Here is a 27952-nt window from a genome sequence, read left to right as displayed (position 1 = left end):
GTCATTGAAGTTCAGCAAAACATCTTGACTTACAAACAGTATGGAAAGGGAACTGCAAAGGGCATGTGCTCGTGTGCCTGCCTAGATAGGAATGGATATAAATAATGTTCTTTGGGAAATTTGTGATTAATTTTAAAGTCTTTAGAAGACAGAAGATAGCGGACAATTTTTTTTTTTTACAGTTTTATTCTTTTAGGACCTGAGTATCTCATTGTACTGTTCAGTCCCACCATTTTCCTTGCAAAACAAATATTTTAGCAGTTTCATGATTATGTTATAATTTGTTGAGCTTAAGCAACCAAAGAATTATTAAAAAGCATCAGGTTATAAAATTGTGGAGTGCTAGCTCATTTATACTATGCGTCATTGCTACTCAGATAAAACAGATTAAATTAAACAGTATTCCCTGAAATTAAAACAGTTTCAGAACAAATACGAGGCCTTGGTACTTATTTTTAAAATATTCTTTAAGCTCCAATGATTGTTTGCTGCTACCCTTATCTACAATCATGCTGAATAACGCTATAGCTAAATGGAAAGTTAAATGTATTCACGAGGTGTTAATGTCTACATCTTATTATTTGCAGTCTCTCAGAGAAAGCAAAAGTAACTACAAATAGCGCTATGCCAGAAACTGGTTTCTTGACCAACAATGTTGCTTCAGCATGCAATGAACTGGTTCATTCTAAAGTGGTCACAGTTGTTGACGACAAGAGGCTTTGTATTTGGATATGGCACATCTTTTGGTCCATGTGAAAACAAGTTTGAATGTTAAATATTTTCTGACACTTTGGAGTTACTGTTGCTCTTCCCATTTTCTTTAGGTCAACATATGGTTCATGGCAATACTGTCTAACTTTGCCGTTAGACTTATGGATACAAAGTAGTTCAAAACAACCTGAGGAAGAAAACGCTAGGGTTTTCAAAATATTCAAATCATGTGCCCCTTTCTGGTGTTCTGAAAGTGGAAAGAGGAGTAGGTTAATTTAGAAGGGATAATTTAGAACAGTAAATAAATGGACAATTTTAATGTAAAGTGGGATATTCTTGCTTAAACATCCCCACCAGTTGGCATTAACTAAAGTGGAATAAAATGCATTATTTCTAATAAGAACTAAATCATGCACAATTGAGCCTGTGTTTATTAGAAATGCGGCTTAGCCTGGTTCGGCTGAGATGGAACCCTGGGTAAAGGGTTTCACGATGACCATACAAACAATAAGAATAGAAGAGTCTTCTCTTTTGAAAAGATACAGAAATGATATTATGATACTTTGGTTATTGGTCTGATGTGTATTTGTATGGGTGGATTAGATTTTTTTTTTCTTTTTTTGAGAACTGGTTTCTTATTACTGCACATTGATCCTCATTACAAATGGAGTATCCGCTTGCTGTTCTGTCTCAAACGGACATGATACATGTCAAATTTCAGTGCAGCTATCGCCAGGTGATAGATAGTGTTAACTGATGTCACCTAGTCTTTGGAAAGCTCTTTTCTCTTAAAATAACGTGACTTTATTTGTTTTTACCACATTGCATCTTCTCACTTCGTGCAATTACTAAGAAGTTGTAAAGTAATTTTGATAACAAAAACCCGAGACAGCTGTCTTGCCAATGTAATTTCCTGTAGGTACATGGAATCCCAGCACATGTAATATTAGATCTTGTTTGTCAAAACCAGCAAGCGGCTATTATCTCAGCAGCCTGCGTGTCTTGGCGTTTCAGGTGGGGAAGTGGGAGAACAACTCCCTGAGCCTGAAGTACTCTGTCTGGCCGAGGTACAGCTCTTTTGCCGACAGCGACCCTGACGATAACCACCTGAGTATTGTCACCCTGGAGGAGGCTCCCTTTGTCATCGTTGAGGATGTGGACCCTTTGATGGAAAGCTGCCAAAAAAACACCGTGCCATGTCGTAAATTCGTCAGAATTAAGTAAGTAAATACACCGCTTTCCTCTTTTTTTTGAGTGCAAAATATATTCTATTTTCTCATTAAATCTTTCCCTTGCTTCTTATAATTGCTTTCCGATACTTTGCTGTTCTTTTTCTCTTGCTATCCATATTTCCTTTTCCCTATTTCAATTCCTCTTTCTCTTTCCCTGTCCCACTCAGTGTGCTCTTGTTTGCACATCTTCCTTTTTAATAAGTTGAAAGTTTCTGGTTATAAATGGTTCAGGTAAGTCACATTGAATTAACAAGACAGTAAGTTTATAGTAAATTGAAAGTCAACTAGAATTAGCCCTTCCAGTCACAAGAAAGAAGATTGTGTTCTAACGTTGGATTGTTTCAATGAGTCCTCTTTGAATTGTTTCTGGTTATGATGAAATATGCCCATTTTAATTGGTCTTTAACTATTTCAGAATGTTTCCTATTGAAAAAGTATGTTTAGGCTGAAGTTTGGTACAGGATAAACTACTCCAGTATACAATACCAACGTGACATATTGTCTAGAGAAAAGTCCCCTGCTTTGATTGCTCTATAACTTTGAAGTAGTCATTAGAAATCAGTGCAAAATTTCTCATTGTGCATTTATCAGCATTGTTTCACCTGTTCTGTGCTTCAGTCTACGTATTTATGAACTGAGTATAATAATAACAAATTTTTTTTACTGAGCAGATGTTAGGGGATATAATGCATGTTTCTGAAGATTTCCAGAGGCTGCTGAATGCTAGTGCACATACTTCATAAGTCCAGATAAACTGGGGTTTTTTTAACATAGCTGTACTTAGTCGAGTTCTAAACTATTTTTTGTTTGATTTCTAAGTCCTTCAAAGCCTATAAAATATTATACTGGAAAATTCTAGAGCTCATGAAATGAGCATTTCAGAAAAACATAAAGGGAAAGTCTTCGTCTTTGTACTCCAAGGTGACCTGGAATTCACCTTCTCTGAGTGCAGAAGAAGGTGCAGCATCCATTGTCATTACGGTGAACTGTTGCGCCTTTCCACAGCTTACATGTGGGAGCTCTCTAATTACTAAATGACATGTAGTCTTATGTCTTGAGAGTAAAAGTTATAAATGTTTTATCTAAGCCTAAGAGAGAGATTAGTACAAGTAGACTATGTCTTGATGGAGAAGTGCCGTGCACCAGGCTGGATACCGCAGCAGAAACACGTCAGACAAGGTCTGCGTTATCTTCTAGTTATGTCTCACCAAGTAACTGCGCTAGGCTTAGTAAGACCTGCAAACACCATGTAAAGCATCCTGTAAATTATTTTTCTATCATTCAGAAAAACATGGTCACTCACAAATATGACAAAATGCTGTTTCACAGTGTGGTTGATCTTGCTGTTGTGGTGATTTTGTTTTTCCCAGTAGAAATACTTGTCTCTCTTCTCTGTTGACAGCAACTCAACTAATGAGGGAATTAACGTAAAGAAGTGCTGCAAAGGATTCTGCATCGATATCTTGAAGAAGTTGTCTAAAACCGTCAAGTTCACATACGACCTGTATTTGGTGACTAATGGGAAACACGGCAAAAAAGTCAATAATGTGTGGAATGGAATGATTGGGGAAGTAAGTTCTGTTAGGTAAAAGAGCTCTTAAGTAAGAACTAAGCAATGTTTGTAATTCTTTTGGAGAAATTAGGTATTCTCTACTGAGTAATATTGGTGGTGTCTTCTTGTTGTGGTTCAGGTGGTTTATCATCGTGCGGTTATGGCTGTGGGGTCTCTCACTATTAACGAAGAGCGCTCGGAAGTGGTTGACTTTTCCGTGCCATTTGTGGAGACTGGGATTAGTGTCATGGTGTCACGGAGCAATGGCACAGTTTCACCATCTGCTTTTCTAGGTATGATTCTCCAACCCCTCCAGATCATTTAATTGCATTTTTGTAGAGCTGGGTAGGTTTCGTTGTTCGTTACGGTGTATAGTGCATTGGCCTGTTTCTGTTAAGTTTTGAATTTTACATTAGGAAGTTTCTATTGTGTTGACGTGCTGATTAATGTGATTATTATCACATGGAGACAGTACTGTTGGTTTCAGGTGCAGTAAGTGAAAACCAATGATTGTGAGTTCTATTTGAAAAAGCATCACCTGAAATCTTTAGTTGGGAAAATTGCTTCCTCAAAAACTGCTTCTTTACAAACTAATTTATGCTTGTTTAGCCCATTATAAACGGTTTCATATATTTTTAACATTCACATTTGCAAAATAATTTTAAAACCCCTTGTAGAATAGCTAAGAAAAAGAGCCTTCCTTATGATTAGGAGATATTTGACAGCTAATTTGGTAATTGTGGCTTCTGAACACCGTGCTGCTGCACTGGAGAGCTGCTGTTTGCTCCATTGGTGCAGCTGAACAGTAGAGATATAGCAAAGAAATGAAAGACTGGACAGAAAGCAGGGGGGACATAAAGAAACAAAGGCTTGGGTTGTCTTTCCTTATTTGCTTCGTCTCAGTTGTTCCTTTCTCCTTTCATTATTTCCCTCTCCTTCTCTTTTAGTGCTTATTGTTTAGTTCTGTATTTGGTGGTTAGCCTGAATTTACCCGGAGCTGAAAAGAGAATGAGCCATGAGATGGATCAAAAGTGCACAAAATGCTGTTATGTTCCTCATAGTGTATTTGGACCCAGTATTTTTGTAAGACATTTTGCACCGGAAGGTAGTGCTAGTAACACTAAAATGATTTAAGTGAAATTGGAAGGAAAAAAAAAAAATCAATATTAGGGAACAGTTTAGTATGTTCAAGTCCATTGGGTCAGCAGTGATGCCATTTTTGCATCACTGATTGTATGGTTAATTTTTAGGTTGCTAAAGTAAGTTCTTCACTTCCACTGAAATCGCGTGTAGCCCTCGAGGAGCCGATTGTTGGTGCAATATCAGCTACAAGTGGGCAAATAATTGGGTTTTCTTACACAAGAATCATCATTTAGCCACAGAGCTTATTTCTCATACCTGTTCCATAAAAGGCACTTGTCAGAGATGATGCAAATAAATATAACACAGGCAGCGAACAAATAACCTCCCAAACCTGGTGATACCCAAACAGTTTTTGTTGGCAGTTAATATTTCTGTTTAATGAATGAATTTTTAAATTAAACTATGAGAGGTTGTACTTTTAATGAAAATATTCAGATACTTTCTTTTCATTTCTGTAAGTCATGGACTTATAAAGTTAATTAATTTTTAAATTGCAGTTGCAACATGTTGAAATTATTGTTTGAAATCTAAGTACAGGGGTGTTTTCTAAATGTGCTGCAAGTGTGGTTGATTTTTACTATGGACACTACTTACATCTTAAAAACCTGCTTTACCACAACTATACAGAGGCTGCTTTTGCATTTTTCACAACAACAGAGTTATTAGATTTCTAAATGCGTTTAATGTTATTGGTTTAGTTGGACGTACATATAATTCAAAAAGTAAAAATAACCTCTTCTTATAAAGCTCTATAGAATAGCATTACTTTTGAAGAAATCTGATTTACTGCACCAATAAATCAAGACTGTTCTCTCAGAAGTATGTTCTGAGGTTTTCTTAGATGTAGATGAAATTGCCACTTTACTGGAATTGACTGTGTATTTCGATGAAGCGTGTGTAGTAGTAAAATGCTTTGGCAGAGAACTGAATTTATTCATGGACTGATTTTATTTCAATTAAGTGAATGGCTAAAAATAGTAATCTTACATAATTCTTTAATTTCTTTAAAAATCTGTGAAATGCTTTTTTTTTTTAATAGAATTTTGTTGCAGTTCATGAAAATGTCTGGTTTTGTGATTTGTTCCTACAACTGTAGGCAAGTACTGGATTTTGTCTGAATTAGATTTTCCATTTGCTGGTCGTGTCCAATAGGTGTGAGTAACTGGTGGCCTCGCAGCCTCTTCCTCATGACCTGCTGCGTTCTGTTTTTCATGTGGGTCTCATCTTCAAACCAGAATTTTATCCACATTAAAAAATTTTCATATCATACTAAAATTCATATATACTAGATCCACAAATAATTTTTTAAAGTTTCTGTGGAGATTTGATTCAACTTTATTTAAACAAGTGAACAAAATAAGGGAAACGTCAAATCCAAATTTTTATATAAGAGGGAGAGAGTTCATAGGTGAGGTCAGTTTTCTTTTTTCGGAGGCATGGATGGAATAGGAGATCTATGCCCATTTATTTTTTGTCTTGTTTTAAGTATTGTTTTTGGTGGTTTGAGGTAAAACTCAAAGTTACTGGAGTAAGACATTTTCTTCATCACCCAGTATTCTCCCTTGCCAATCATTTGAAATGTACACTGGCAAGTCATATATTAGTATTTTTCTGCCATATCATAGCTTTACTGAAGATTATTAGAAAACCTGCTGCTTGCCTCGGGGAAGTTCTCTTTCTGTCCTTTGAGAATCAAAGAACAGCCCTGGATGTGTCATTTGATCTCTAATGTGACAGGAAGATTGACTTTGTTACTCAATTGATTTTGTACTTGTTCAATCTTACCGCTTGCTATTCTAAATAGCTTTTTATTTTTCTATTGCTTCTTTTAATCCTCCACCTCATTACCAGACTGCTTAAATTATTAAAGAACATTCTGCTTAAACTTGTTTATAGCTCACTTTTCCACATCAGCTTGTTTTGCCCTTTGCCTTATTTAGATTTTGACAAATTACTGTTGCTGCTTTTGATAAGTTTTATCTGGTTTGCTTGATTCGATGAGAATGCTGTCAAAATTGTATGATAGTTTTACATGAATTCAAATTTGTTCCGGTTAATTTGTGAATTCATCGAATATTTGTATTCAATGTATTTGGCTACATAATGTCCTTTACCTGTCTGCATCTGAAGGGATCTTTCTCTGCCTTTTGAGAATTCTGTTACTCTGTTAATTTACTATTCTCTTCCAAGCAAATAATGTCATTTCCCGCAATGACAGAAGAATTCTCAGTGGTTCAGATCTTAATTTAAATTCAAAGAATGAAGAAGTTGGGATGGAGGAACCTCTTAGGCTTTCAAAACCAGGCAAAACATTGGAACAAACTAATTTTTTGTCATTTCAAGTGCTTCTTTGTTCTGTCCTAATTTGAAATAGTTTACTAAGATATTTTTTTCTCACACTTCAGAGCACACTCACACTTGCATTTTCTACCAAAATTAGGATACAAAATGCTCCCAGATAAGCTGACCTAATAAAAAGCTATTATTTTGCCATACAAAACCTTTCTTACATATATCCTTATACCATGACAGCTACCAGGGGACTCCTGAAATGATAGAATTTGTGACTGGGCAAAGGTGATATTTGAGAACTTTGTGTTATCACATACTATTACCATACATATCCAACCCTTTCAAAAAGTTGGTGCTTAGTCTCCTATTTGAAACTGCTTCTAATTATCCATTCCAACCTACTTCTTTTCCTTAAGCATGTTTTTTTCTGTCTTTCAAACTGATATTCCCATTTTCCATAAAAACATTTTGATTTCAGAAATATGCTCCTAGCTGAGAATCAGACTTTCAAAAGGATGTGTTTGCAGTTGGTAAAAACAACATCTTCATTGTAGGTACATGAAAGTGGACACAGAGAGAAAAAAATCTGAAACAAAAAAATTTACTTTGAATGCAAGTATTTAACTTTTTTTCCCTAACGTTGTTTTTTTTTTTTTTTAAAATAGAAAACAAGAGAGAAATCCACTGAATTAGCAAATGTATATAAACATATGCTTAATTGCTTTTGCTCTGCAGGAACAGAGTCATGATGGTTGGACCATTCTGTTGATAAATGCATATAGCGTAGGATAAATAGGAATGGGCTACCTGATTGTAAACTGAATAAACAGTGAGTCAAACCAATTATTTGCCCCTCAGTGTCAGTTTAGGCTTTGTCCAAGAAAAGTCTCCAGCTCTTGGTTTTGAATTGCAACTTAAATTTAAGATTTTGACTGTCTGAATTTTGTGTATAGTAACAGCAGGTCTTTGTATATTGCTATTATTTGCTAGCATTTTGGTTGGAAAAATTGAATTTAAAGAAAGCCGCTGGGCTTGCCTAGCCGAAGACATTAGGATTCCTGTGCTGCGACTGGTTTAATGAACTGTGTTTCTGTTTCTCTTGTCTGTTTTGCTGCAGAGCCTTTTAGTGCTTCTGTCTGGGTGATGATGTTTGTGATGCTTCTCATTGTGTCTGCCATGGCTGTCTTCATTTTTGAGTACTTTAGTCCTGTCGGATACAACAGGAACTTGGCACAGGGGAGAGGTAAGCGTTGCATTTTACGCAACCCTCGAGCTATAAAGAAAATCATGTGTTTCCCATCCCTTGCCCTCCATCTTTTAAAATAAACATAAAATAGGAATAAACAGCGAAAGCAGCTATGAAACTATGTTTGCTTTTCATTTAAAACATGATTTCTTGAGGGCTTATATGCCTATGTTTATATTCCAATTAATTAGAATAAAGACATATAGAAGGGTGATATCGGAGAGCTGCGTTCAGGCAGTGTTTGGTTAGTATTCTATATGGTACCAGTTGTTGAGTGGCAGCTTAAAAAAAGCATTGGAATGAGTTTTACAGACTCCTGATTCTCATGAATTAAGTTCAGAGATAATGATTTAAACTGGTGTGGTTTGGTGGGTAATCTGGAAAAACAGCGGTTACATGGTGTATAGTTTTATATAGTCCCTATAAAAATTCTGATGAGCTCAGCCTTGAAATGAGGCCAGTGGCAGAAGGGCTTGTTACCCTGTAGCATCCATGGTTATAGAAACTTCATTTTTAAAATATACCAGCACAACAGATTTAATACACAGCTTGCCTTTCTCAGTGAACGTTGCAGTTGTATATTATTAGCACTTTGACCTGAGAATGAGGTTTCCATGTGTTCTGGTGCCCTCACCCTTCCCTTTCTTTACTTACAGTTCAGAGTGCAGGCTGGTTTTAATTTCTAAATCATACTTGCCTCGTTTTATAACAAGAGATCTTCCACCTTGGTGAACACAGTTCTGGAGACTATTAAAAGCTAATGGGTTCTTCTAGATTATGATTGATTTGTTCCCTGAAAAAGGGGATTAGTGTGATGTTCAGATGATGTTATCCTTTCAATAAGATGGTAAATGTGTAGCCTCCGTCCAAAACAAACACTGTGTTTAGGAAGGGGAAAGCAAAGGTGCATACAGACACCAGGGATGCACAAGGCTGCTCTTTTCTGGGCCAACTCACATGCTAGAGTAGATTATTTAGCGTACTGGTGCCTACAAAGGCGTATTATGGCGCTAGACCGTCTCAACTTAGCTCTAGACCCACAAATCCAGCTGCTGTTCATTTGAAACATGGGAAGCTTAAAATTAATGGGAATCTTTATGTAGGTTGCTCCTTTCCCTGGGCATTTTTGGCAGCTCAATGGTAATACTGGTAGTACAGTCTCCAGTAGCATAAATGGAACTTTAACCTGCTTTCTTGTCATATGCTTTCCTTATCATTATTGCTCAGAAAATACATATTATCCCTGTATCAGCTTAATCTTAGATGGCTCTAGAAGGTGGTTTCATAAACCAAAAGTCAGCTCCATTGTGTTTATTTTACTGCACTCTATCTTCTGAGCACGGCTGCAGAATAGAGAGGATAATCTAAGATGTGCTTGATTGCATTAGGAAAAATTTGAACATTCACTGATTATACTCACTTTGGGTTTTATTGTTTTAATAATAATTAAATTAATAACTGAATCTGAGTTTGTAATGTGCGTCACCTTGGATAAAGGAGCAAGGTAGGGAAGGAGATTATATTACAGGTGTCTGCATCAGAGCTTATTGTCTGAATTGCTATTGAATTAAAAAATAGATACTTATAAAAAGGTCGCATGAGTCACATGCAGGGGAGGCTTGTTCCTCTCCACTGAGGATGAAGGGACCGTGGATGAGGAGCAGTGGCTGCGCTGCACTCACCTCCAGCTGGGGAGAACAAGCTCCCTTTATTCTCAGAGGCTCCACAAACGAGGCTGTTTCAGCAGATAATAGCGTCGCTCACCTACTCTGCCACAAACCGGGCATGAGGTGTCGTGCCGACCATTTCTTCCGGCTTTGGGGTGAATTAAAAGCTGACTGAATACAGGAATAACAAAAATTACAGAATGGATTAGCTGGGACAGGTTTTTCCCTGTAAAGCCAAGGCATTTGAAGGCAGGGACGTGACTGCATGTCTGAGGCAGCCGGAGTTACAAAATAATTTGGGTGAGAAACGTACTAGAATTGAATCATTCAGACTTAAAGCCACAGTTTTCCATTTTCCATGTCTGCTGGCACAGAAGACTGAGGGGCAATCCTGTAGCACACACATTAGTGCAAGAGACATCTCAGTTTGCTTCTCCAAACCTATGCTTTCCGTTTTCATTTAATAATTTTTGAAGTCAATGCCACATATAAAAATGTTGAAATATTTTTGACAAATATGGAAATACATGTCATTACAATAGAGAGTACCTATGGTAAATCCTGTGATTCCCCTGGGAGTACAGCAAATATGTATTGAAATATTTTTTAACTATACCTTTGTGAGTACTTGTTATTACATAGGTTATCTTGCCAAGGTTTAATGTAATTGCTGCAAAAATAACTGCTGTTTGCAATGACAGATCCCCACGGACCATCCTTCACGATCGGGAAGGCGGTGTGGTTGCTCTGGGGTTTGGTCTTCAACAACTCTGTGCCTGTGCAAAACCCCAAAGGGACAACCAGTAAAATCATGGTGTCTGTCTGGGCTTTCTTTGCTGTCATCTTCCTGGCGAGTTATACAGCCAACTTAGCTGCGTTTATGATTCAAGAGGAATTTGTTGACCAAGTGACCGGACTGAGTGATAAAAAGGTAGGTCTTCAGCTCACAAGAGGTCAGCGTCCGTTCTTCACAATCCTTTGACAAATTTGTGCTAAAAAATCTCTGAGCAAGAAAATAAACTAAGGGCGGATTATTTCCTTCTGAGTGTAACCCTTTACTAACAAACCTAAGACCCAAAGTATAAAAATATCAGACTGTTTTCAAAGCCTTTATGTTGCCTTTTCGAAAGTAACTGCATTAATTGAAAAGTACTCTGAATTTGTGATGGAAATCAATTCCTGTGTGATTAAAAGGAACGCCTCACCAATATACGACAGCGTGAAAAATGAAAAAGTCGGCTTGAATGCAGGGAAGGCATATTTGAAATTATTCAAACATCTCTGTGTGGAATATTAATAATCTATAAATTGAAAAAATATTCATAAAACCAGCAACTAGCCAGTAATTATCAGAAGCCAGGTAGTGCTCCTGGAAGAATGTCTTTTTGCTCTCTGTGTAGTGTGCGAGGAAGTTATAGAAAGAGTTCAGATTTAAATGGTGCCAGCACAAATAGGCAAAACAATGATATAAAGTGATACTTATTGTCTGTGGATGTTTGAATGTTTTCCTTGTATAAAATGACAAAAGTAACGAGGAAAAATAAACAGAGAAGAAAATTTGGGGGTTTGTGTGATCATATTAGAGTGAGATGTAAATACATAGGATAAGGCACAAAATTTTGATATATTTGTGGAAGACCCTTTCCTCATCGAAGAACTTTTGTATCAAATGCACTTTGAGAAGTAGGCACTGATGGTTTCCTTAAACTCTACTCAAGTTTTACACATTGACAAATAATGAATACGCTTATTTTTCGTATTATTCTAGCTTGACTGAACTTTCTTCTGCTGAAAGTATACATCCCAGTTCTTTGTACTTGTGAATTTTCTTTGATAGTCTTAGAAATGTAGCAATTACTTGTATTTTAATTTCATCTTTGTGACTGCTTTGCAATAGCAGTATTGCATGAAGCAACTGAAGTCCATTTGCAAAATTATCGTTGTGGTGGCTGTGCACAAAATACATCAAGGGCATGCTGTTTTCAAGTTTGTGCCCAGCTGTTTTAAAATTAAACTAAATATTGACATTAAGTAGTAATATTTAAATAGAGTATAGCACAGGGGAGAACTTCACAAGGGATTTATCCCAAAGGACAGAAAACGAAGGAAATTGTTATTCGAAAGAAGGCAACAGCTCAGATGGCCTTGTGTCTGTTTTTTGTTTTAACTGCTTTTTATGACCAGCCTTTGATTGATCTCCTGGAGTATCAAAGCACAAATTGCAAGCGCGGCCAGAGGAAAGCCAGATAAAAAGGAACAAAAAATGACAGTAGTTTTGTTTTCATTAAGTCGCGTTGTCGCAAAACCTTTGAAAGAGTATGAAGCCTGTTAAATATACCTCTTTTTTAAGATAATATTCTTAGTAAGAGGCAGATAAAAGGTATTCTTCTGTTGAGGATCAAAAGAAAGGATTTGAGCGATGCCTTTCCCCTGTTTGTGAGGAAGTACGGAGCGTTTTCCTGCGAAGTCTGGGTTTTGGCCGGGTTTGGCTTGTACCTGGCACAGCACTAACATTGGGCTCTGTCCCTGATTTTCCTCTCTCTGCTGGCCGTTTGCCACTCGCACCTATGGGCTGGGAAAATGTCAGGTTTTGTCCTGTAGCTTTTGACTAATAACTTCCTTATTTTTGTTATTTTTCTATTCGTTCTGCTAAGTAGGATTTTATCGCCACAGAAAGCAAAAATAGAAGAATACTCGAATCAGAAAATAGCATCTGCTTTTGTGTGGTCTTCTGATCATTTATTTGATCTGCCACCTTTGTTTTTATTTTACAGTTCTTCAAATATTGCCTGAAGCATACAGAGATAAATCAGGGGAGCAAAGCCTTTTCTGATTAAATAGAACAAGCCAGAAGTCCAGCAAAGCAAGGATGATCTATTTCAAAACATTCTTCTTGTCATACGCAGGTTTTGCCTCTTCTGCAATCCTGAGCTTTCTCGGATTTTAAACATTCAAATAATTAAGGCTCATTTATGGGAATATAACCTGATTCATGCAAAATTATTTTTCTCCCCTCTTTGCCTTGTTGCTGCAATGTTGTTAGTAGGACAGTTCAGGAATTTGCAAATATTTTACTGTTGTTTAGTAGAGAAATCTGACTCTTGCTGCAATCAAAGTGGTAATAGGCAAAAGCCAGTGAGAAGGGAGGGACAGAAGTATAGTATATACATTATATAGAATATATATGGTGTGTATATATGGTATATGTATTAATAAGTAATATATAGAAGTTCAATAAATTTTTAAACACTTGAAATGTCGCTAATCAATTTCTGAATGCCGTGTCATCTGAGTGTCACCCAGAAATACATGGCACAGCATGTACTGGAGTTCCTAGGGGTGGGTGTTCATAAACTCAAAATGATTCAGAAGATAGGAGGAAAATTATATTTTGACATCCTTGTATATGTAAAATATGTTTAAAAGCTTTGTGTTCATGAAAAGGTACAGAAAATTACTCCAAAGGTATCAAGCAAAGCTTCCATTTGTAGCACTGGTTACTTTTGAGACCGGTTATGCCTTTTTCACGTAGTGAGAGGCAAGACGAGTAAAGGAGAGTAGATGGCAGTGGACAGAATTGTCTTGCAAAGCATTTATCTGCTGTGATTCTTCCACACAGTCACATTTTAAGAAATGCCCCCCATGCATGTGGTCCGGAGGATTCTCTTCAACCTTAATAGGAAGCCTCAGTTATGCCACTTAAAAGTTCCTTATTTTTGCCAGATTCACAGTATTCTTGTAACGTTGGCTCTATATTTTTGTGCAATAGGGTGGCACAAGTTCTGCAGTTATTAGAGATAGGTCTGTGTCAAACCAGAGCAGACGGAGGTGAAAAGGCAGCGTGGGGATGACGGGGTAGTTGGGGTGACCCTCTTGGTGCAGTCTGTCTTTTCACTTCAATATTAGACCTTTGCAGTGCTTTTGAGAGTTGTCAGATATAGATATCGACTGCATTTCAGTAACTGATGATTAAAACAATAGTCTTGGAATTACTAAACACAGTAGCTGTATTTTTCAAAGATCGGAAGTCAGATTGTCAGTGTTTTCCATCTGGTAAAAGAAAGCAGAGAGTTCAAATATGGACATTTTTCTATCACTCCAAACCAGCCGTAATTCCCATAATAATCAGTGTGAGCAGAGGGAGAATATTTACTATTTTTTTACTATTTTAGTAATGTTTCCCACAGTTCTTTAAAGACCCCAGAACAATAACAAACAGCTGCTCTGAATACCGACCTTTTCAGGCAAGCACACAAATCTTCAGGTTCAGTCAATATTTAATGTTTGTGAAAGATCACTTTACTGAATTCAATGAAATTGTCGGCTTTGTTAAGGCATATAGGTAAAACAAAATTAAAAATAATAGGACTGTTTCCTCAGCTCAGCCATCCTGTTTGGGGTTCCTAGATCAGTAGGGCTGGAGTTTTGTTTCATGTGCCCCAGTTGTAGCAGAACATGGGGAAACAAGGATTAATTCATTGGTCTTCTGAATAATAGTAAATCTCTCCACAATTATCATTCAAGCAGGGGGCTTGTGCATTCAATTAAATTAGAAATTTAAATTAGAAATTTAAAAAAATTAACATATCAGAAAATGTCTGGGAAGAAAATTGCTTCCTCGCAGACATGCTGTATTTTATTTCCCATCGTGGGGCTTCAGGGAAAATGAGCACATGTAGAGACTTGATGCTTATTTCTCCGTGTCTCCTGCCTGCCACATAGATCTTTGCTGCGATGTCAGAGCCCGTGTGCTTGTCCAGGACACGTCAGCTCGCAGACCAGAAGTTTAAAATTATTGATGAGAACTTCATACGCTTTAGATATGAGTGCCCTGCTAGTAAAAAGATTTTAAAATTCTTTCTTTCTCCTGTGAGCAGGCAGGAGTAGCAGATAATCATTTCCAAAAAATTATCTCCTTGTGACTGTTAAAATTGGTTGGTTTGGTGTCTTGTGCCAAGAAATGCCAGTCAATGGATGGCATTTGGAACTATTTATCTCTCTGAATTTTTTGTATTTGAATTCCATGTATGAATTATTTCATCAGTTCAATTGCTTGTTATCTCCATGATCTTTGCATGGACCAGTACTTTTTATTAGTCGCTGCTCTCCTGCAGAAATATTTTTGTGTTCCATGAATGTTCAATTTGGGAGAGATACCTCAATTCCTTCAACCATTCCTATGGGAGGAAGACTCTCCCAACAACTTAAACTCATATGAATGTTCCTGAACAGTGAGAATATTTAGAACCAAACTCCATTTCTAAATTACCAGGATACTCCACCATAATCTTCCTGTTTCCTCAATTCCCCTGCCATACCCCAGTATTAGAAATTGGCAGAATACTCGCCACAATTGAATTTAAAAAAAAAAAAAAATATATGTGAGCTGTATGAGCAGTGGCAATGTTTACAGGTCTTGAAATCGGCATTGTTTCGTTATTTTTTTTCCAGTTCTATTGATTGCAAAACTTGATACAGACATTAGGAGATATTGAAAGCTCTCTTGCTACTTCAGAGATTAATTCTCTGTAGATTTAACTAAAGTTAAAAGCAAGCTACGTAGAATCCCTGGACATATATTTAAGTGCAGGGTTTGTCTCAGTGTGGCATAATAAACACAAAAAGGAGGCAGCAAATATAGACTAAGAAACATGACTAGTATACAGTGTAATTTTAGTGCATAGGTCAATTAGTATGTGTAAAGTAGCAGCAAAGTAATAATTTAAACAGTTAAGCTGTGAAAAGAGAAAATGAGAAAGGTAAGACATCTGTTAGCTAAATGAATAGAGAAAAATAGAGTTCATTCCTTTACGCTTTGTCAAAATATGCTTAATTAAAATGAAGCATTTAATTGTAGTACTGTAACATGAAAATATTGTTGCAGCAATAATTTCACAGTCAAGGTTTGATGGAATTGAAAAATTCTCCCAGTTCTTGTGTAAGCTTATTTGTATTTTTTTTTTTTTGCAAATTGGCACTGGGTCCTGGGAATTCTTGATACCCTGACACCAAACTTTAAAAAGAGAAGTATTGCATATGTAGCCCAAAGGAAGCAGCAGCTATATAAATATTAGCTGTCTCTTGCGGCACGGGGTATATAGATTGCTCTTCTAACTTCCACAGTAAAAACAGAGTATGTTTTGCTGTGGAATTCATGGGTGACTGCTTTTATCAATGCTCAATTGAATTTCCTCATTAGCCAACAGTTCCTCTGATTTAAGTGGCCTTTTTCGTGTATTTCTTAAAGAAACATTTTGACTTAATCCTAAAATGTCACTTGGCATTCAAAGGGAGATATCAAAAAGGCACATATGAAATTTTCAGGTCTCTTAGAAAAAGCTAATGTGAGATTATCTGAATGATTTCCAGATCTGAGAGCTGAGTGTGCTCTGAGCTGGTGCTGTTCCTTTGCAGATACTCCCTGGCTTGTTTGTCCGTGCTGAGGCAATAGTGACATAGAGTGGAAAATTGCAGAATAAACCTATATGCTATCGAGCAAATGATTGGTAATTTTAAACCGTAAGGATAAATAGGGACTAGGATTATACATGTGAGAGCTCCAGAAGCCCCTTTTCATAGCAAGTGCTGTAGCTGCTGAGCCCTTGGGGAAGAGGTGAGAACTTTTATTCTCCGTCAATCTGCTTCCTCCGGCCAGGGCGCTGGGTTCCCGTGGTGCGAATGGTCCTTCTGCCGTCTTGGTGTGGGGACCCGCCGTGTCGCACCCGCAGTGAAGGTGTGAAATGACTGTCAAAATGCTCTTTTCTTTTGGTTGCTCTTTACCAATGTGTCTGCTTGTAGTTTGGGTTCTCTAGGGAGATGCTGGCAGGTGAGGGACATCTTCCACATCTTCTAGTATCTCTCTGCTCCGTGTTCTGCTGTCCTGCTGTATTTCAATGCGTGGGAGAAAGTCACGTTAGAGTGGTGGAATTGAGCTGGTTTTACTTTGGATGTAAATGATTCTGTACGTTCAGCCAGTGTGAAGACACACTTTCTGGTATAATGGAGCTGAATTAACCCACGGCATTTGCCTAGAAGAAATTCCAGGCAGCTTATACAGCTTCTGGTTTTTTTCAACCTAAAATTGCCATTCTTCACATTTTGACCACCTAAAACACTTTGCTTTTCCCATTTGTCTCTAGTTTCAAAGGCCGCATGATTATTCACCTCCTTTTCGATTTGGAACAGTCCCAAATGGGAGCACCGAGAGGAATATCAGAAACAACTACCCTGATATGCACCTTTACATGACGAAGTATAATCAGAAAGGAGTTGAAGATGCCTTGGTCAGCTTGAAAACTGGGTAAGCTTTTTCCATTAGTTCTAAAGAATACTGTAGACCTTGCAGAAACTGAGAAACACTGATCTGTATTTACCGCGATACTGAACAGGCTGATGTCAGGCATGCTGTGTAGTACATGGCTTTTTTTTTTTTTTAAGCTGCACTGTGCAGATATCAGAAAGGAAAACAATTGCCTGTCATTTATGTGACTATTTTAAAATTGCATGGAAGCTTCGATGTCCTACGTAAAATAGATTAAAAGGGAAGAATTAGTATTTCTCAAATTGAAAAAGAGATGATAGACATGGACCTGGATTTGGGTGGAGGCTCAACACAGAACATGACGTTTTGTACAGTCCCTCGTTATCTTTGCAGAACTCTCTCTCACAGGAATGTGCTTTCGCAGGGTGAATTTCTGACTAAGCCTGTTTGTCTGGCCAGTGTGCAACTACTTGTTATTTCTTTACAACCTCCCGTCCCTTTGGTATGCTTTTAGGTCCACTCTTACATTTTTTTCTCTCCTCTAATTAGCATGGTCCTGTAATTTACTGTCACATCTGAAGTATTGACTTTGATCTTTGTAAAATCTGTTCAGATTGTCTCAAATGTACTATCCAATCCTCCTTCTGGCAATCTTGGTAAGTATTCTGGCAAATATTATTGTCCTTCTTCCTTAAGATCTGAGTTTTAGACTTGAGTGCCATCCATCCTTTTCTGTCTCTGAAGGAGCCTGTTCTGTCTGGTTGGACAAAGAGACTGAATTTTCATTCTCAGTCCTCAAAAAGCAGGAGAGTGACTCACTACTTGTATCAGTATTCACCTGGGTGACAGGAATGTGTTAGTTCTAGTTGCCTTTTCTAAACATATAGGCTTGATAATAGCATGTGCATTTTTGATGATAATACTGGATTACAATTATCATAATTTATCAATATAGTTTGTTTCATTTTGAAGTGAGAAGGCTAAGTTACCCATGGGGATTTAAGTACATCTACTTAAGGCACATCTCACCTGCAATTATTTATGGTGAACACAGGACACATTTCTTCCTGTACTAAATTAAGCTGTTACCTTTCTTCCCTTTTCAGGAACTGCTTGTCGTTTAAGTTTTTACACTCCTTCTCCCAAACATATAGGGGATTATAACATATTTCTTATGCAAAAACCCCTGAAGTCCCCAAATCTTTCCTTAGACCGCAGGTTCCCTTCTTTAAAAAGTTATCCTCCCTAGCATTTCCTTTGCTGTGGTCTCTGTGGTGCTGTCTGGTCTCTTTTTGTTGTCATGTTTTTCTTGCTGCGTTCTCAACTGGCATTTCTCAAGCATGGTCTGTCCCATCCTGAGTTGGACACGTAACACGTGAGATGGACCTTGCCCAAGGTCTGCCAAACTGGAGGAGGTGGAACTGCTCCAGCTGAGCCCGTGCAAGTTTTATTTCCTGGGTGACAGCTAAATTCTGCATTATTCTATAATGCATAATTCTATATTCTATAGTCCTGAACACTACCATTCCTGCTGTGAATTTTTACAGAAGCTACCCTTAATTTCAGCCATTGCTAGGGCTTGTTCAGTTGGATGGATAGTTTATTTGGGGAACATATGCTCCATGTACTTTTCACCAACCATATGTGCTACTGAAAGCCCTGAAAAGCTGCTATTACCTTTAAAATCAGGGCACCTGTCAGACACTTAAGCATGAAAATGGGGGGGCTACCTGGCTGCAGGGAAGTTCAGGACACTCACTAAAACTCAGGCTGGCTGCTCTTGTGCCAGCTGCCGCTCTTCCTCCAAAGCTTTAGTCCTTTTGACAGCACAAGCTATTCATTTTTTATATCTCTATATGTAATATTTTCCCCCTCTGGAGTTTCTTTCCTCTTCTAAGTGATTTCTCGGCGTGGACACCCCAGGTGTCTGCTTTGCTCACCTTGACTGACATTTCCATAGCAGATGGTGTAAATAAGCTGCCATGCGCGGTGTGTTTTGGATTGATCTAAGTAGCTGCTGTTGTAAATACAGCTGTGCTCCTTCGCGTTTGGTCTGATGGCACCTACAGAAGGATTAAGCAGCACGCCACCAACTGCTGAACCTGCCCACAATACAAGTGTCACTTTGTGTTTGCTTATGCCACGAGTTTGGACGCTCTGGCAGGAGAGCAGCGTCAAGCAGGTTACGTGTATTTTGCCTTCAGGTTCTGCATAGCAAGAGCTGTGCAAAGACCCGACCTGTGCACTGATTGTGCGCAGTAAACTCGGTGACGCGTCAGGCAGCGGTTGTACCTTCTTTTCGCCTCAGAGTGGTTTCTCTCTAGGAAGACGGTTTCATTTAGGTGACCAAACGGATCAGGCTTTGTCATCCTCACCTGTCACTTGCACCTTGACTGCACCCAGATTTTTCCTTTAATAAGTTGCATTCTCCGTAGGGAGGGGAACAGAAATCATAATAAGTATTTGGTAGTGTATTAACAATTCCTTACCTCCTCTTTTTCTCCAGATAAATATTCTGCATAATTTTTCTTCTACCCAATTTTCTTTTCTGTTGCACAGGATACGTAACTGTTCCCTCGTTTTGTATAAAGCTGTGCTGCATCTTCTGCCTTTCTCCCTCACGAATTATTTGACGAGGTGGTTTCTCACTGCCATGTAAAGTTTGTCTTTTCATCCTTACCTAGAGTTGATCAAGTTTTCACCTTCTCTACTTTGCTTGATCCCATGATTTTTAATACATCTTGCCCCATGGGGAGCCTATGTTGCTACTGCTCTTTTGAGGATGACCTGTCTCTCCTTCCTCAAATTGCATCTGCTTCTGAGCAAATATATAATTTCTATTTTCCTCTTCAGTGTGTACATGTTCTGTTTACCTTACTATACCTATTTTGTCTGTTTTCACATTTATCTCTTGTGAAAGGTTTTTCTATACTTCTATCTTTTATTTTTTCATCCCCATCACTGGAAGCATACAACAAGCAATTTTCTTACATATTGTGAAGCTTGCTACTTCTGCACAGCTTTTTGAAGATTAACTGCTTGGTAATTGTAGAGTCATAGACCACAGACCTGAGAAGGACTTGCAAAGATTGTCTGGCTGATACTGCTGCTGTGAGTCAAAATAAATAGTACCTGTGTTATTTCTGAGGAATGTTTGTATAACCTGTATCTATTAATATTTACAACTCACTTTCAAAACCACTTTTGCTTTGTTGAAGGCATAAGATTTTGTTCCCTTTAATTCTGTATATATAGTGTTTGATTCTTATTTTAAGGTGGAACAAAAAAGTATCAGCAATCAGGCAATACTTAATGACTGTATAATGCTACACATGTGGCATCCAATCTGAATAGAATCAAACTATCAAGTAGTCATTTGTCACAGTTCAGTCTGGTTTTGTGGTATCTCAAACTCTTAAGTCTTTAGGTCAGCTTTAATTAGTGTTAGCCTCTTGGAATGTATTTGGAATATCTCTCAAAGGAGACCATGTGTCTAATACATAATATTATTGAGTTGAACTGGAAGGAGAAAGTGGGAAGGAGACAAACATAAAGCTACAAAGGCACAGATTTCTTTTTTGTTTGAGACTCGCTCATGTCCCTTTTCTCATTCTGAAAACAAAAAACAAACTGGATTTTTTATCTTGCTTTCTCACAAGAAGTGAGAAATCGTCTGCCTGAGTCCAGTCACTAACATGGCCATGAAAAACCTCAAGGGCAGAAATGCGGATAGGAATGTGTATTAAATAAATGATGTTCCTGCCTTTATTTCCTGGCCTGCTGTAGGGGTTAGATAGGTCTTGTGCTGCAGTATTGCTGTGCATGCAGAGATCAGTGCGCACACATTTCTATCCAGGAAGCCTTGAACAAAATACCCAGTCCCTTTGTGTTTCATCTCTGAGAGGTGAAGTTTAGAGTGGTTCAAAAATTACCTTACAAAGAAAGCATGTGCTTTTTTTTTTTTAATTAGAACAAACAACTTCACTACATGGGCAATAGGCTTGGACCTATCTTGTTCAATTAGCATCAAAAATGTTTGATATCATTCTAGAAAGGAATCAACTGGGAAATGCTGCAAATCAAAATGGAAATGAGATTTTTGCTTTAGACTGACACTGACATTATTCCTATTCCTTCAAGCGAATCCGCATGGGGGGTTCATTGCAGCTTTCTCAGGAAGGGTTGTTGCTGTCAATGGTGAGGGCAAATTTATCAGCCATATTGACTTTTCCCCTTCAATAAGAAATCAACCTTTGTTTCCGAAAATATTTTAAAGTATCTGTAAAGTCTCAGTAATATCAGTAGCGTCGTATTTCTGAGAGTCACAGATGCAGCTCTCAGAAAGCTGCTGAAACACCATTTGAACAAGCAGCAGAACGATCTGTGCTCCCTTCGTTAATTAAAGGCATCAGTTTGCAACCAGGCCTGTTGAATGGGAGCAGAGTTCATGCATCTTGTCGTTGAAGTACTACTTAATATATTTCAAAATGGCAAAATGTTGTACCTGCTTCAATGCAATTTGGTACCGAAAGTAATGACAGTCTTACAAGCTTGTCAAAAAATGCGACCTGCAGAGCCTCAGGTTGCTCTTGAGGCAGCAGTGAGCAGCTCAGCAATTCTCCAGAGCTTTTTGTTCCTTAATGAAAACAGAAATGGCAGATATTTTCCTGAGCATTACTCAGAAGAGTAAAGTCTGTAAGACATTAGCTAATCTGTTCTTGGTGGGTGAAGTCCAACTCTGTTAGAGCCACGATGGGTTCTCTGTGCTCTTTAGATGTTTATTGATCAAATAAAGTTCTAAAAATGCATCGCAAGCTTTTCTGTCTATGCTGTGTTTAATTAATCTACATTTCTAGAATCATCTGTACCAGAGAGAGCGATCCTATTGATTTTCCTTCTTGACGAAAGAATAAGTCTTTGAATAGGAAGCAGCTAATTATTGTGTTGTGTTTACAGTGGCTGTTTGGATTTGTTTTCTTCTGTTTGCCTTGGTTGTAGTTAAAGGATACGAGCTTTTTGCGAGCAAACCAGCCTTACCTGTTGTAATTCGTTGGTGTGGGTTCTATCAGCTTGCAGCTGTTGAGTTTGCCTGTCGTGTTTCTCGGTGTGCGAGTGTTCTGCTGCTGTAAAACTGTCAGGAGGAGAAAATGCGATGGCAATAAACTGGAAATGTCGTTCATGTTCTCACCTTTGCCCCAGCACATCTACACTGGAATGTTGTCTGGGATTTTACTGCTGATGGCTGAAATCAGAACATTTAATTGGGAAAGAGAGTCTTTTCTTACTGTAGAGAAAAAATGAGAAACTTTCACTTGCCGAATGCCCATCACTGATGAATCCATCTAATTTTTTTCTTCACTTAATTTTCCTCGATGTGAGGACTGCAGCTGCGTATCACGCAGTGCATGTCTTGTTTCAAGAAAAGAAATGGTCTGACACTGCGTTATGGCAGCATATTGATGTGAGGACTTTATTTCAGTTTCATTGCAAAAAAGCTGAGAATAGAGCTTGTTTCAAGGCAACTGCGGTAATGAATCCCTTGTGTTCCCTGGGCAAGCAGCCCCTTGTTGTGCAGCTGCAGACCCTCTCGCTGGCCCGAGCGGTTTTCAGTTGTTATTTACAGCCGCAGCTGTGACTATATATTCAGGGATTTGATGCCGAAGTTTACTCGGGACTCCATCTGCCTTCCTGTTAAAGATTGCTGTGCTTGGTGCTTTATACGCATAGAGTTTAATACCTTATTCCCCAGTTGTCTGTGGCAAACTAGCGGCAATACAAAGCCTGGAAAGGCTGCCGTGGTGATGATGGCATTTCTGCGCTGCCGGAGCCTCGGCGGGTTCGGCCACAGGTGCTGTGGGTTATCACACCAGAGCCATCCCCGAGAAGATGTTCTGGGCCTGCAACGTGTCGCCAGCTGCTGGTGGCTTTGGTAGAACATGGGATGATTCTACTCCTCAGCATTTTTTAATGGCAAATAATAATGCAAGAAGAAACACCTGAAAGTATCTGGCTGAACAGTGTGGGTGGCAGAAGTTATTTCCTCCCCGCCAGCACACTCTCCCGTGGGAAAACAACAATATGATTCTGAATATTTTTTTAGAATGGGAGAAAACAATATGATTCTGCATATTTTTTTTAAATCCAATGGTACTAAGCAGAGAAAGTGCAAGAAAAGGCCCTAGAAGGCTCCGATGCCCTTTTAACCCTCAGTCTCTTGAGTTTATTGGCCCGAATTAGATTTTTGTTGTGCTTACAGTACTTATAAATTGTGTCCAGCTCACAGCTTCACACACGCTGGCGTTTGCTGAGCAGATCCGAACCGGTCAGAGGCTGTGCTGGCAGCTCCGCTCTGCCCGCTGGAACACAATGCAAATTGTGCCCAGCAGGTCCTGCTCTTAATTAGGTCTGTCAATTAAAGTGGTGGTGTGCCTGAAGTCAAAAACAAACCAAACTTGTCTTTTAGGCAGCCAGCTGACATCTCCATTTGGATGCACAAACCAGTTCGGTATTTTTTGCAGTATTCCCAATTTATTTTTTACAGAAAAATTGTCATCAAAATTTTCGTCAAAGGAAAAACTTTCTGGTTTTTGGTTTTGTTTTTGTTTTCTGTGATTCCTATCTTTTCACCTAAAAAGAGGAGGGAAAGCTATGAGAGAAATTACCTGTTTGAGAGAAAAATTATGTATTTTAATTTTTCATAAAAAGCACGAGTTCATCATTCTTGTGGGCAGATAATAACAGCTTGCAACTGGAACTCAAATGTTCAGCAGACAGACATTTTGAAACTTTTAATCTACTGGCTCTGGCTCAATATTTTTTGACTGTTTCTGACTGACAGCACCTTGCAGTATTTGTAACTGAGAATATCCTCCTTTTTCTTAGACTTCTGGTGTTCCAGTACATATAGCAATTATTTTACCAAATTTTTAAGAAATTGCCAAAGATGGTTGACTGAAGTTTGGCTGGGTGAGAAAGGGGAAGGTCACTGGGGCAGCGTGAGATGTCCATAGTCTATAATAATTCATTGCTTCCAACCCTCCTGGATGCCTGTCATGATACATGACGAGAGAAACTGCGCTGCAGACAGCTTTAGCACACACACTACTTTATGCAACTGAATTTTAAAATACTGTATCAAATCCTTGCTGTCCAGCTATCGTTCTAAGAACACGACATCTTCCTTCTTTCTCATGGCCTGCTCATCGAAGATCCCTATTGTGAGCCTGCTTGGGTGTTGCGTTTTTCACAAGCATCAAAAACAGGATTAAAACATCAAATACAGCAACTGAAATAACGAGTTTTTAGACGAGTGATCCTTGCCCCAGTCACACTTTGGAGATATCACTGGAACAGCAGCCTGGAGGTGAAGTATGTACTGATCTTAATGAAGAGGGAATGATGTTCTCCTCTTTCAAAGTGTGAAAGCCTTAGAGATCTTTTGGGATACTCAAAATTCACCAGTTTAAACTACTGAATCTGAAACTTGTTTATTCACGTGTGGTTGGAAAAATATTTTCCTGCGTCTGCATCTGCTGTTATTAGAACAAAACTTATTATAGGAATTAACCTTTTTCTTTAAAGGAAAGGACTGAGTGATAAATCCAATTTATATCTCTAAATGTTGTTTCATTAAGGAGAAAAGTTTAAGAAAATTACTGTCCATATATTTATCAGATCTATAGGATATTAATTGAAAAGATTTTTGTCAGACCCTGAAAGGGCAAATTATTGTGCCAGGGGATCATTCCTTTAAGTAGGTGATAAATCCAAAATGTGACTGTGTGACATAAGATGAGAAATTAATATTTCAGATAAGTCACTGTTGATGGTACTTATAACCACTGGGCAGGAATATAAAACATCTTAGAAGACTGATTTAACTAGCTCCTGGATTGCTCTACATCCATACAAAGGCACATGTAGACCATTTTTCTGGGTATAACTTTTGGACGTGTTCGGAGGCTGAGGCTTAGAAGCAGCCAGTTCTGCAGCTGGGCTGAAAGACAAAATAAAAAATTCCATAGAGCTGTGAGAGAGGACCATGGGATCTCCTTAGAAGAAAGCTGAACCGAACTTTAATTTGCTCAGTCAAATGAAATCTTAAACTGAGCTGGATCACAACTGAGGCATTGGTGAGTTCAGGCAACTTTTGCCATAAATCCTACATGGAGTATCATATTTTATGCCTGCGTGCATTCTGCCTCATATCTGGAGTGGAAATAGAGAATGCTTTGAAGAACGGGCAAATACTAATATTGGCATTTAGAAGGTTATTGGGATCTGAGGAGGTGCTCACTGAACTGTCTGGGGAAGCTCATACCGCTGTAATTTCAAGTTATCTATGAACAGAAGCAGACATCATCATGTCCTTTTAAGCTGGGTCACATCTTAAGGAATTTCTTCATGGCCATAAATGTGCTGCCTTTTTTTAAACAAACAAACAACAAAAACCAAAGCAAACCAAAGAAAGAAAACACTTGTCTTTCCTGTTCAGCTGATCCATATCAACTTGCTTCTAGAAAACAAACCAAAACAGATTGATTTCTAATTCCTTTCCTCAGTACATGAATGCTCTTCTGATTTTTTTGAGGAAAGGTTACCTCCTGTGTCTATTTTACCATTTTTTAGCTAATGCAGTTATCTATCTAATGTCTTTAAATATTACAAATTACCTGGAAATGAAATGAACAGGTGACAGTAGCTCTATCCCATCTAACCCCTCTTCTTTTGAGAAGAAGCTGTTCTAAGTTTTAGTATTCATTTGATTTGAGGATGAGATCAGGTGCTTGGTGAAATGTGCTGAATTTATCCTTCATTATGCTATTGTAACTGGGACAAAACCTTTAATCTAAAAATACATTCCCCCTACTCGACTTTTCAAATTTTGTGTTTTGATAAACTGAAGCTTTGCAAGTACTTCATTGCTTGGCTTCTGAGACTTGAAGTGGGACAGTATTCCATTGCATAAATTAATCATACAGGCACACTAAATTTTGCATTATTGTGGTTGCTAAGGGAAGTGTTGCAGGGGCGGGAAGGTGGGTGGTGAGCAGAGGCTCCTGTGTGTGGAAGTGCTGGTCCAGGTACTGCAGCCCCGGGATGGATGCAGGAGGGTTCACAGCGGCTTTTTGGGCAGGGCTAACAGGGGAGGTGAAGCCTCCATCACGTCCCGCGAGGGTGTTCATGTCTGTCAGAGCTCCCTCTTTCCAATTCTGTGTCTGCGTTTTCTGCATGAAGATTGAAGCGAGGACGGTTTGAGCTGGGAGAAAAGTCGAAAGCTCATTCCCTGCTCATGAGTTCATCATTTAACTGGGTTAAACTCTGCTAACCCGCGGCGTTGCAGTGGGGTGGTTGTTAAATTTCCCCCTAATGAATTGGCAATGTCAAGATGTCAAGAATCCATCCAGTGTATGTGAACTTCAGATCTGCAAGGAGCTATTTGAATATGTTCTGTAAGATTAAGTCCCTGTTGGCGATGAAGTGCCATCAGATAACCTGAAATGTTTTAGTCAAAACTGGGTAGAAGGAATCATCAGTCCCTCATGCTAAAGGTTAAATATCAGCTTTTCTTGCTCCAGCAATATCACAGTGTCACTTTAGAGAACTTTCCTTGAAGCCTCATCTTTAGAGCAGCCGTCCTGCCCTTGGTTGCCGTGTCATTCCTCAGTGACCTTGTGGCTTCACATCCTTTGGATGTAGCTTTAGAGATGCACGTATGACATTGTTTCACTGTGCACTCCTGACATACGTTCTTTTATCCCTTCTGTGCGTGAAGAAGGGATAAAATGTAAATTATCACATTTGTAATACATCTGTAAATCCATTGTGTTTTAAAGCCAGTATTTTTGCACTTACTGCCTTCCCAATAATGGTATTGATGATCTCTAAAATATATGCTTATGTTTAATCCAGCCTTAAGTAGATACCAGTTTTTTGCCTAATATCAAATTATAAACTCTACTTTACAGATCATCTATTCTGCAGACTATACAATTTCTTTCTAAAAGCAAAAAAGCTGAAAAGTAGTAGTTTTTGCAGAATGTTTTGAAAATGAATAGACAAAGCTTTAATAGGTAAAAGTGTTCTTGACGATGGGCTGGGAGTAAAGAGAGGAGGGTAAAGGTGCTGTTAGAAGCATCGTTTGAGGATTTACTGACTTGCAGTCTGGTAATAAGACAGTAATTTCAAATATTGTGCTTTCAAAAGACACGACTGGAGCCTCAGTAAACAGGTATGACACTTGCTACATAATAATCTTTGTAGTCGCTTTTGCATTTATTTACAACCAAATTTGAGGAATAACATCTCTTAGTTTTTTAAGTCACCTAGGCAAATTTCAAAAATAGATCTGGTTTAATTAACTATCTTTTCTCAGAATAAAATTTCTATCACTTATAATAATTATTCTTAAATACATAATTGACCTGTATTTTTTCAGAACAGCCCCCAGAAGGTGCGTATTTGGGTTCGAAGGTACTCTTAGTCCAAAATAATGTAAAAAGGTCATTATAATGCAGCTGTTTACAGCAAAATGCAGTGCAAGCAAATTACTATGATGGTGTATACATCCTACATTACACGCATTCTGGTTTTGTGTAAGTCAAATCTCTGTCAGTAATAATACACAGCTTTTGCTGGCTGCAAAAAGAACATATTTGGCGTGTTAGAAAACATAAAAAAATGAGCATGAGAAAAATGGATTCTGAAGTTAATGTACTGGATCTGACAGATGAACGCTGCCCTGAATGGTACCCACTTTGGCAAGAAATTAATTCTGCTATAGATATTGTATGTTTGGATTTACTGCAGTAGTTAAAAACTGGGAAGTGACTTGAGTCATGCTCCAGT

The 27952-nt window shown here is 38.3% G+C and overlaps 1 protein-coding gene across 1 annotated transcript in view; it reads left to right on the top strand.

The window, feature by feature from the left end:
- Positions 1-27952, top strand: part of GRIN2A (glutamate ionotropic receptor NMDA type subunit 2A) — a 173372-nt gene that overhangs the window by 123136 nt on the left and 22284 nt on the right. The window contains exons 5-10 of the mRNA XM_065644678.1: positions 1726-1931; positions 3346-3514; positions 3635-3788; positions 8048-8173; positions 10545-10774; positions 16983-17143. Of these exons, the coding sequence (XP_065500750.1) occupies positions 1726-1931; positions 3346-3514; positions 3635-3788; positions 8048-8173; positions 10545-10774; positions 16983-17143 (1046 nt within the window). The remainder of the gene's footprint in view (positions 1-1725; positions 1932-3345; positions 3515-3634; positions 3789-8047; positions 8174-10544; positions 10775-16982; positions 17144-27952) is intronic.

Source organism: Caloenas nicobarica, chromosome 14, assembly GCF_036013445.1.
Source record: "Caloenas nicobarica isolate bCalNic1 chromosome 14, bCalNic1.hap1, whole genome shotgun sequence".
Taxonomy (NCBI): Eukaryota; Metazoa; Chordata; class Aves; order Columbiformes; family Columbidae; genus Caloenas; species Caloenas nicobarica.
This window is presented reverse-complemented; position numbering and strand designations above follow the sequence as displayed.